Source organism: Vigna angularis, chromosome 1, assembly GCF_016808095.1.
Source record: "Vigna angularis cultivar LongXiaoDou No.4 chromosome 1, ASM1680809v1, whole genome shotgun sequence".
NCBI classification, from domain to species: Eukaryota; Viridiplantae; Streptophyta; class Magnoliopsida; order Fabales; family Fabaceae; genus Vigna; species Vigna angularis.
Genome location: NC_068970.1, coordinates 11416841 through 11429054, shown reverse-complemented (window position 1 = coordinate 11429054; position 12214 = coordinate 11416841). Strand labels below are relative to the sequence as shown.

The following is a 12214-nucleotide window of genomic DNA, read 5'->3' as shown; positions in this document are numbered from 1 at the left end:
AATAAGCCTCAAGGATGGATTTTTTCTATTTTGAATAATTAAGTGTTTCTCCAAATTTCATACTTAATAAATTGATAATTCTTTTATTTAGCTATTTCTTTTATTAATGTCACATTTACTATTTAATTCTAAACAATAATCAATATTAAGTATTTGTTATTACATATGTTGCCATGATATGATATGATTGGTCATATAAAAAACCAAAAAAATAAATAGAGACTTAAATAAAGAAATATAATAAATTTAGAATTTATAAAGTTAAACAAAAATTATTAATTTATTAGGTACTGATGTAAAAACACAAAATATTAGATACTAAAGATAAAAATTAATTATATATCAAGTAATTTTATTCTTTATATCCATTTATAAATTGATTTGTTTTTAAATGTTGGCTTATGCAAACAAATTACGTCAAATAAATTTGGTTGTCACTTTTATTTTAAAAGTGTGTCTAAGATGTATTATATTAGCATAATAAATCTGTATTATTATTCATTAATAGAAACATATGGTTATTTATAAATAACTAATTTAGTTTAAAAAAAATAGTTAGATTGAAATAAGATATGGGTTTCTTTAGATAATTAATTTGATTTAAATAAATAGTCATTTTAAAAGATTAATAAGATGATTATTTTAATTTATAAAATGGTTAGATTTAAATCAATAATTATTTAAAACATAAAAATAATAAAATAATTATTTTAATTTAAACAAATAACATACAATTAGAATATATATATATATATATATATATATATATATATATATATATATATATATATATATATATATATATATATATATATATATATATATATATATATATAAAGAATATTTTTTTATGTAAACAGATACGGGAGAAATTTGATATTATGGGAAAAAAGGATTTATTGGTCAAATAATAAAACTGAAACTTAAGTGTAAACAAATAATTACGCAAAAACATACCACTGGATGCATGAATCAAGTACCATACATTTTTTTGACTTATAACTTCTTTAAGCCAAATCTTTAATATGTAACATTAATGTCTTAAAGAACAATTTTATGACATGCTCATGGTTTCTCAAGAAATAAACATGTCAAACATATTTATTTATTTATTATATAAAAAGATGAAATTAAATACTTTTTTTATCCTTTGACAATTATTAATTATGATGAGTAGAATCTTTTTATAATATTCACCTTCCGCCAACCCTATTATTGGGAATGGTTAAAGTATTGTGTTAGGAAAAGGCTATTTTCATTTTGTTTTTTTCCCCTCTTATTATTACAAACTTATATTTCTGAAAATGTCAAGGAAATTCATTAACATCTCATAATTAATTATCAAGTTTTTTCTGAGTTGTACGGATAATTTTTAACAAGTAAAGTTAAAAAAAAAATATATACTAACGAGACTATTTATGGGATCAATTTGAAGAGATAAGACTTTTAGAATTAAAAATGAATTATTAAAATAAAACATATGAATTAAGATTTTAATAACTTTAAATTTAAATTTATCAATTGAAATTCAGAATAATACAAATTCTTCAAGTATGGTTAAAGATTTCATTCGCACGAAAAGTCATATAAATATTTTACATTTTATTTTTTGAATTTTATTATTGAATACTTAAATATTTATTTTGGAAACGTTTATGCATGAGGTACTTGTGAAGATGGATTAAAACAAGTTTTTTTTTCGTATCTGTTGCAATATTTTACCTGGAGTGATTATTTTAAAAAAAATGTAATTAGTTATTTATTAATTTCTGAGATCACTTTAAGTTTTACTTTTTACTGTTTAAGAATTTATTATGTACGTAATTTACATATAAATCATAAACAGGTTATGTTTTAGTTTTAGACGTAAAATTTTTTAGTTTATTTTATTTTACAAAGTCAATGCCATGAATAATTTCCCTATGCATTTAATTAAAATAATCAGTCGTAATTATTTTTAATTAAAGCCATATAAATATATCTCAAATTGTAGAGAAGTCAAACAATTTAATATCATATTAAACTTCACGGACGGTCTAATAATTTTTTTCCCTATAATATATATTACATCCCAAAGATATATTAAAGTTGAATTTAATTTTTCTAAAAAAAAGGGAAACATTGTTATATCGCACGGATGTTCACGTGTGTACTAGGCTTAAATCTTCAAAACAGGCTTTCATCAAAATGCAGCTTTAAAAAATAAATAACTTACATAAATTTTAAATTCTGATATTTTACCTATTTTTAATACGATTTTTTTATAATAAACTAATCAATGAATTATAAACAAGTTGCATTTTGTTATTGTTCTCGACTTTGTTTAGATTAAAGAGTAAATTTGAAAAAATAAAAAATAGTAAAAATGAGAAAATGAAAAATAAAAAGTAAAGTTATTTTTAATAGTGAAAAAGAGAGTAAAAGTTCACGAATAATTTAATTATTATGATAAATATTTAATTAATAAATTTATAATATTAATATTTTGTCCTTATGTTTAAAATTAATTTAAAGTGAAGAATAAATTATTTTAAATTATACTCTTAATTAATATTATTTTCTTATCCATATTTGACTAAAAAGTCATAGTTAAAAAAAAAAGTTTATAATGGTGATCGATTTGACACTATAAAACATTCACATATATAATTCATTTATGGTTCAGGAACAGGTAAACATGTTCCGAAACCATTTTTCTCATATTTTTATCCTTGTATTTATGCACAAATAAGTGAAAACAAATAAATTTGATCCATTAATTTTCATATTAATAAAAGCAAATTAATATAGCTTAAATGAATTATCTTTAGAAATATTTTTAAACTTCTTTTTTTTATCATAATAATAGATAAATTTCATATTATATGGTGATATACTTTGTCATGTTAACCATGTAAATTTAAGTTATTATAACATTTTTATAATTAATTTAAAAAAATGAGATAGGAGGGTGGAAATGAAAACTCAAAAGACACCAAGTATATTAATTAAGTATGTAGATTCTCTAGTTCTGACCGCAGTTAAAGGCAGAGATGTTAATGCATACTTTTATTTCATATGACATGTATTTTTAGAAAAAAAATAAAGATATTTCATTTATTAAATATTTATTTAAAAAAATTATTAGGTATTCAAAATAAAAAAAAATTGGGACAAAATTTATTGAAACCTTAAATAAATTATTCTAAAAATTGTATTATTCTATATTAGTTTCATAATGGGTGATATTTTTTTTTGAAGAAAACTATTGCACTAGTGTGACTATACTTTTTGGGAGAGGGATTAGTCAGAACCAACTTTAGAAACTTTTCCTTTTATATGGATAGAGATGAAGTCCACGCAGTGTTATTCCACAATTTGTTTATTACATAAGATAAAATATATATATATTTTTTTTATAATTTTGTTATCAAATACAACATGCCCCTTAGACTTTTAAAACAACATACTTTTGAAAGTGATGGATATTCACCTCATAGAAGAAAACATATGTTAGGTACAAAATATAAAAAAACAAATTAATATTACAAATATAGTAATATAAATTTTTTGATATGATAAAAAAATATGACTAGTTTTGAAGAAATGAAAAATTATTGAAATACCTAACATAATAAGTTAAAACACAAGTTGATTATGGCATGGAATTATAATTAACAAAAAAATAATAATAATTGAAAAAGCAAAGCTATAAAAAATTTATTGAATGGAAAAATGATAGGTAATACTTAATGGTATACTTATGAATGGAGTTTGTGGGAAAAAAGTGAGCAGAAAGTTAAACTATAGGTGTATAGTTTTGTAGGCTTGGATGGTTTACCCAATTTCTTATTAATGGCTTAGTTGAATTAATGATAAGTTAATATAAGAGAGAGAGGAATCACTTTTTTTAATATGAGAATGAGGTTTTTAAATTTAGTGGCTATCGAGAAAGGTTTATGGTGAACTCAATTATAGGAAAAGGAAGGAAAACAAAGATGTTTTTTATTAGGACGTGGGACGATGTTGTTCACTCAACTTCTTTGGAATAGCATAAATTATTTTATTTTATTTTATTTTTTCTCAGGGTTCATTTGATATGAGATATTTTCATTTCTAATGGCCAACACCAAAAGAAAAAAGTAAAGCGTTAAAGTATTTTAATTGGACCAAGAGATATAAAAAGGAATTATCACTAGTGTGATAAATAAATTTGCATATATATATATATATATATATATATATATATATATATATATATATATATATATATATATTAGTATTATCTAAATATATCTTCAGTTGTATTGATAGGATATAGATATATAAGTATAAATATTTAAATTTAAGGACATGCGTTACATATTCATTTTCTTATATTTGATGTTGTTTTAAATTATAATCCAAAAATTTAGTTTTTATTGTTATTATTTTACTTGATTATTTTTTGTTTGAAGAATTTTATTTATCATACAATCTTTTATTAATTCACAATTTGTTTGAGTTTTTTATATTCATTAAGTTAATTTTATTTCTTAAGATACTTTTACTATTATACTCTTTTTCTTTTTCAATTTCATTCAAATAATTTATTATAAGCATTTACTTTATCAAAATACATCATTTTCACTTTATTTTTTTATCTATTTCTATTTTTTTTTTTTGTAAATGAAAATGTCTAACTTTGAACTTAAAGTATTACGTTACATAAATCTTAACTTAAGATGATTTGAAAAGCCTTTTTCTTTTTATTATTCTTAATTTCATTTTATTTGATTTTTTTACTTAACTTTTCATTCTCTTTCAATTATATGACAAGTTATAAGAACTTATAAATGGTGTTTTAGAATGGATTTGACAAGTTATAAGAACTTATAAATTGTGTTTTATAATGGATAGTATATTTAAAATAGTAAAACTTGATTATTTTGATAATAAAAGTTTAAAATATAAATATATTTTTTATAAATGAGATTTATTATGTTAAAGTCTCATCATATCTCTAAATACATTTTTTCTATAATTCTCATTTTTCTCTCTACGTTTTCTAACCGTATGTTCGTCAGTTTGAATATCGGCACCGTTAAGGTATCCTTGAGGTGAACTCTTCACTCCTATCTGATTAGTTTTCCTAATAGAGTAAGTTGTTTTTTTTATCATTTTTCTTAGTTTGTGTTCCTCTATGCATATAAGTCATCTCGGTTTGCATGTGGTGTCTGAGTCTTCTATAAGAGTCTTTAATGACCAATGGTCCTAATGATGTGTCATAATCGTATTTGTGTTGTTCATAGGAGAAAATTGAGTATTATGTGCGTCAGGTGTTTATAATTTATAGATAACTTGTGATTGCTAGTATGTTTGTATGATAGTTGGTTTGAGTAATTGTCTGATGAAATATGATCTGTGGAGTTAAGTTTAGGATTTTGATTGTCCTTAGTGATTGTATGCTGAAATTTGGTATAATGTATGGTTGATATTGCCTTTGAGTTGAATCGATTCATTTAAGTGGTGTATAATTTGATGGTTGGAATGTTGTGGTATTTATGTTTTTTGTTTGACTGAGTTTGCAGAGTTGGAATGACACAAATTTGCATAATTTTGTTTTGCAGAATTATACAGACTAGTTGGGTGAACATAAACTCATTGCACAAAGTTAAAATGAGCAAGCTACTAACTTGGTAGTTGTTAGGCGAGAAAAACTTGTTGGACGAGACCATAGTCAGAGAGCTCACTAACTAGACAATCGCTGAGTTAGAATATATTCACTGGGTGAGATTACCCTCGTTGGGCAAGACCAAAGTCAGAGAGTTCACTAACTTGATAATTGTTCTGAGAGATAAGTCTTTCCAGACAACTGTTGTGGGAAATTAATTTTGTAAATTTTAGTGGAACTCTCGTTGGGTGAGTTATCTAAGTTTTTATATGTCTTTTATGGTATGTTTAATATGTGTGGTTTTGTGAATGTTAAAAATAATGGTTGGTTTACAATGTAATCTGAGAATGGTTGACACATAATCCAAAGAGGATTTGTGGTGGTTAATATAGTGTGTGTATTAATATAAGGATTCAATATTGAGAGTTATTTTGTCACTCTAATAATCATCCAATTTAAGTAGAAAATAGTGAGATATGTAATGAGAGGTACATGAGATTTTAGTCTAGGAGCTTTACCTTGGCCAAAATGGTTAATGGACTAATCTTATGTATTATAGCTTGGATGGACAAATTGTTTCACCATCACAAGTATATAATTTGTTAGAGTTTAATATCAATACACATATCTAAATTGTCAAGTCTAAATTGTTCTATGATATTCTCTTCTTTTAAACATTAGCTTACATTTCTTATGTGTTTCTTTTAAATATGTGTTCTCTTTGTTTGAAATAATTACCTTAATGATGTGAGCTGATGATGATGTAACGGTTGATCCAGGTAAGGAAGATTGCAGTTATAGTCCTGTATAGGTTCACTTTTGAAAAAACCTTATTATGTTTAAATAAGTGTAGTACTATTTTTTCGTTGTATGTATATATATTTATGGTATTATGTTATATTGGAATAATTGTAATAATATATTATATATATATATATAAATTATTTATTCTTAAATATTTGATGTGTGATGTTTCTTTAGTAATAATATACTATTCAAATGAGATATTATAAAATTAAAAAAAATATTGTAATTATTATGTTAAATTATATGTTGATATTTTATTTAAACATGTATACAAATTTAGCCTGTGAATGTTAAATTAATTACAGTTACTTAATTAGCCTTTGAATATTATAAATTTCAATGGTTAAATAGTCATATATAATCACATAGAAAAGGTAATGACCAACTACACTATTAAGCACTTGAATAATTTATAATATGGTGTAAAAAACTAGAAAAAGCTATGTGAAGATAACATAATCGGAGTGCTGCAAGCGCAGCTCCAACCTTGCACCGACACACATAGTGATTTGTTGTTGTGACAGACAGCTCCCACAATTTCATTAGGTTCTGTTTCTTTCTGCTGTATCAATAATGTTATTGCCTCTGTTTCCGATGTATCACGCATGCAACCATTCAGGCTCAAGTCAAACATTTATACTTAATATATCCAAATCACTTTCAAAAGAAATTGAAATTTAACAAACCATTAACTCACATCTTTTCATCTATTTTTATTTTATTTGCATATCTCAAACTAAACCACTAACCTCTTTTATAATTCATGGAATATTATATGTTTTTATAACTTTTTTTATCTCCATTATTTATAATATATTTTATTTTTGATATATTAATGCTTAAGTCAATTTAATGTTCAATCAATTTAAAAATTAATGTTGTAATAAATATGTAATAATAATAGTCATCTAAAAAATATTAAATAAGTTATTATTTTTATATAATAATTTGATATAGTATAAACAATTTTGTATATTAATATTCAATTAAAATACACATAATTTTATAAAAATTTTAAAATTGAAAAACTAAATTTATAATAATTTAGTTCAAAATAATGAATAGTAAATATGATTAAATTTGATTATTAATTAAATTAATATTTTTTTAATATATTATTAATTAAAATTGGATTATTAATATATTATTAATTAAATTAATATATTATCTTAATATAAAAAATTGAAGAGAAAATATGGTGATGTGACTTTAAGGATATTCACTTTAGAGATTTGAACACATTCTCTCTGCACTATATGACCTTAATTTAATATCGTTTGAGACCAGTTAATGGTTAGGGTAAAATGTGTTCATTTTTACAAAAAATATGACCCAATTTAGACAGATGAAAAATGATGACCGACTGAGATTTTCATACAAAAATGAAGACCAAGGGAGGGTTTAAACAAAAAAACTACAGATGTTGCACATCTGTTTCATTTATAATATTTATATCATAATAATTAATTAAATTAAGAATTATTTTATTAAATAAAATAAAATTAATTTATATATAATTATACAATAAATTTGAAATAAAATTAAATAATATTTATATATTAATTTAAAATATATAAATTAATAAATTAAAAAAAACCTACGATGTGACACATCCGTTTCATTTATAATAATTATATATTATAATAATTAATTAAATAATAATATATAAATTAAATTAATAATAATTATTTTATTAAATAAAATAAAATTAATTTATATATAATTATATAATAAATTTAAAATAAAATTAAATAATATTTATATATTAATTTAAAATATATAAATTAACAAACAAAAAAAACTATCCACATCCGGATCGTTTAACTAATAACAATATAAAAATATTATAATAATTAATTAAATAATAATATATAAATTAAATTAATGATAATTATTTTATTAAATAAAATAAAATTAATTTATATATAATTATATAATAAATTTAAAATAAAATAAAATAATATTTATAAATTAATTTAAAATATATAAATTAATAAACTAAGAGAAAAAAAACTACAGATCACATCCGTTTAACTAATAATAATATAAAAAATATTATAATAATTAATTAAATAATAATATATAAATTAAATTAATAATAATAATTTTATTAAATAAAATAAAATTAATTTATATATAATTATATAATAAATTTAAAATAAAATAAAATAATATTTATAGATTAATTTAAAATATATAAAATTAATAAACTAAGAAAAAAAAATTACAACATCTGTTTACTTAATAATATAAAAATATTTAATTAATAAATGAAAAAAAAAACTTGAATGGGTGTGAGATATAAGATATTTTAAAATATAAAAATTAATTTTAAAATTTAAAAAAAATGTGATGATGCATGGAACAATATGGGGTGATGCAGGGAGTAACCCATCCCTTTATCACTGGACTGAATTTAGGCCTCAAAATGCAAACTCAGTACTAACATTAAATATATGACCACAAATCACCAACTGGGTAACTGTGTCACAACATATACAGTGAAATAGGCCAAACCAATTTATTTACATCCAAATTTTATTGGTATTTGATTTTAGTCTTTATATTTAAAAAATAATGAATATAATCTTTTAAATTTAATTATATTAATTTTTTTAATATATGAAACAAGTTCTAATTAGTATTTAAATTGATTATACTATTTAACATATTTCTGTTTTAATATTAATTAAAAAAGTTGTCTAACAAGTTCAAAAAATTTAGTGTCATTTAATTAATAAAATCATATTTATTCATTTGTCAAGTTTAACAACACAAATGTACTAAAGTTTAAGACAAGCAAATTTTAATTTTACATCAAAATTTAAAAAAAAACATTTAATTCTTCCAGCACTATGTTAAAATTCCAATTTTATCTTAATTTATAACTAATTTTATATTTCGGAATACACTATCTAAAATACGGATTTATACAATTTAAAATATATTTTCATTAGGAAGATGAACATAGAAAAGAGAGGTTTGGAACTAGTGTAAGGCGTAAGATGAAGAATAATGGGAAAACGAATGGAAGGAGATGTAGAAAGACATTACATGAAAGGTGGGCAGGGAAGATGGAAGATTAAAAAGAAAGAAAAAACTATGGACAAATAAATCATTTTCTTCCAACTCCATTGAAATGTGATGAAATGCAAAACGAAGCTGCAAAACTGATATGTTAACACAATTCTTTAATATATTTTAACACAATCACATTATTGTTTCATCGGGTTTTATGTATATCAACAAAATAACAAATAAATAATAAACTAATAAGAAAATAACACAGACTACATCAAAATATTGTTAAAAAATCTGGGTTAAAATATCTTTTTTCTTTCAAAAATCATTGGGCGAATTAATGTAACTAAATATTTAGCATATGTTTCCCTTATATCACGATCCAAAGAAATATTAGTTTTGGTGGCCACCGTTCACATCAGTGGATGAAAAAATTTTGGCTAATAAAACAACAAATGTTGTTTGAGATTCAAAACTAATATACACACTAAAGTACTACTGAATTCTAATCTAAATATCTTGTCTAAACTAATAATCTCACTTCCATGACAAACGCATTCTGGCAAAAATATTTGTTTAAAATTAATTTGGGCAAAACTTTCAATCTCAGTCTAAACAATTCTCCAACTTTAAACACAAAATAACACTAAAATAAATATACCGAAAACAGGAAAGAGTCTACATTGTTCAAAAAATACAATGATAGTATTCAAAGACTACAGCGTATAACAAAATCCTAAGACTGGAAATCAAAGCTCACATTCCAGTAAATGCCTTCTTTGCACCGCTAGAAGACCCTGCAGGAATCACCTTCAACACATTGAACCTCACAGTCTTGGAGAGTGGCCTGCGTAAGTGGTAAAAATAATCACCAGACAGATACAAATACCAATACAATACCCGAAAATAATTACTTTCATAAAATCTCACCTGCATTGACCAATAATGACATGATCACCTTCCTTCACACGGAAGCAAGGTGATATATGAGCAGGAATATTGGAGTGCCTCTTCTCATACCTTTAAATAAAAGAAATCAATTATAATTAAATTTCTCCAATCATAAACAAAAAAATTAAAAAAACATGGCACGATAATACCTCTGATATTTCTTAATAAAATGGAGATAATTCCTCCTAACAATAATAGTCCTATTCATCTTAGCACTATGACATGTTCCGGCAAGGATACGGCCACGAATAGAGACATTGCCTGTGAAGGGGCACTTCTTGTCGATGTAGGTCCCTGTAATAAATCAAAGGAGTCGGAGATGTCTAAATGACCGATTTAGACAATAGAATTAACCATATCCTTTCATATGAACTAACAGAAGCACATCTAGACAATGATATGACATACCAAAAGTCAAGAGTTTTATTTATCATTCTCATCAAAAATTTCAATTATCAATTCCAGGCAAATGCATATTATTCAGACGACTTGGACATGAAATGCTTGTTCAAGAATCATTACAGTGCAACCAACAGCCTACTTAGGAATGAACTTCTATAATATAAAGAATATCATCGATTAGAGGGCTTCGTAAAGGACGGGGAATTTTAACCTAATTCAAAAATATTTCGCATCCGAAAATTTCCCTTCTACAATAATAAGAAAAATAACTAATAAAACAATAACGCATAGATTTACATCTTAAAGAACAAACATTATACAATAGAGAAGCGTGAAAGAGAGAGGAGGAAAGATACCTTCGATGGCATCTCTGGGAGTCTTAAATCCAAGTCCAATGGATTTCCAAAAGCGATTTCCACCTTTCCCGGGTCTCTTCCCCTTCCCAGTTTTCTTCGAGCTGGGAAAGCGAGGAAAATAAGAAAACTATTCAGCATCAAAAACCACAATGTGGAAAACAAAGTTAATCGTTCTTCCAACTACATATAGCTTACCAGAGGAACACTTTTGGTTGCTTCAAAAACGCCTTCTCGGTCTGCAATACAAATTAAAAAACAAAATCAACGGAAGATCCACAGAAGGACTAAGAACAATTGACAAAGCAAATAATTGAAAAATGAATGACAATCGTACTTGTTCAGCCATGGTAGAGGGATTGCACGGAGAATGCGGCAGGCGAAAGGGTTGGAGTAGCCCACGCAAAAACCCTAATCACTTCTCTCACTGGTGTAAGATAGAAAAGGCTGCTTTTGTTTGTTGAGATCTCCCATTCTGGGCTTTTTAAAGTGGGCTGTTAATTTGCTTGAGATTGGGAAAAAAAATAATAATTAGTTTCATTTTAAACACTAATTAAAAAGTTGATAAATTAAACTTACTGCGTTCTAAATTTTAAATCAATGGTGAAATTAGTTTTTATATGTGTAAACTTAGGTATACAAATTCAAATCCGTAAATTATGAGTTACTAGTAGTATTTTTGTATTTCTGTATACACATAACTTAATTAGTTAGGTTTTGCTAGTTAGGACAAAAATATAATCACATAAAAATAAACTCTAAACCCTAACAAGAACAAGAACATAAAATAAGCGAGTTTGATTTCATGAAAATGGCTTTAATTCATATCACTACATATTTTTTCACGGCTGGTAACTATTATTTGAAACTAGAATTTATTAATTTTATGTTTAAATAATTATCTATATTATTATATAAAAAGGTTGTCATTTTTAATATACATAATATTCTTTTAATTTTACTCTGCAAAATAAATTATTTTTAAAACTAAAATAACTCTTTATCAAATTTACCTTTCAAGTGATTTTTAAACTTAATTATTTATTTT

At 23.6% G+C, this 12214-nt stretch overlaps 1 protein-coding gene across 1 annotated transcript; it reads right to left on the bottom strand.

Moving 5' to 3' along the window:
• Positions 1-10088: 10088 nt before the first annotated feature.
• LOC108334088 (40S ribosomal protein S11) lies at positions 10089-11644 on the bottom strand. The gene is made up of 6 exons (XM_017569729.2): positions 11504-11644; positions 11365-11405; positions 11170-11270; positions 10561-10705; positions 10391-10480; positions 10089-10307 (listed from the first exon to the last, which is right to left on the bottom strand). Exons 1-6 carry the CDS (start codon positions 11513-11515, stop codon positions 10217-10219), a joined length of 480 nt encoding a protein of 159 aa, XP_017425218.1. The 5' UTR covers positions 11516-11644; the 3' UTR covers positions 10089-10216.
• Positions 11645-12214: the final 570 nt, after the last annotated feature.

What these genes read in the sequence shown, in the direction of transcription:
- LOC108334088 (XM_017569729.2), bottom strand. An exon ending in CAACCAAAAGTGTTCCTCTG is followed by an intron (nt 11,271 to 11,364) that starts GTAAGCTATATG and finishes TCGCTTTCCCAG; the next exon opens with CTCGAAGAAAACTGGGAAGG. An exon ending in TTTATTAAGAAATATCAGAG is followed by an intron (nt 10,481 to 10,560) that starts GTATTATCGTGC and finishes TTTTATTTAAAG; the next exon opens with GTATGAGAAGAGGCACTCCA.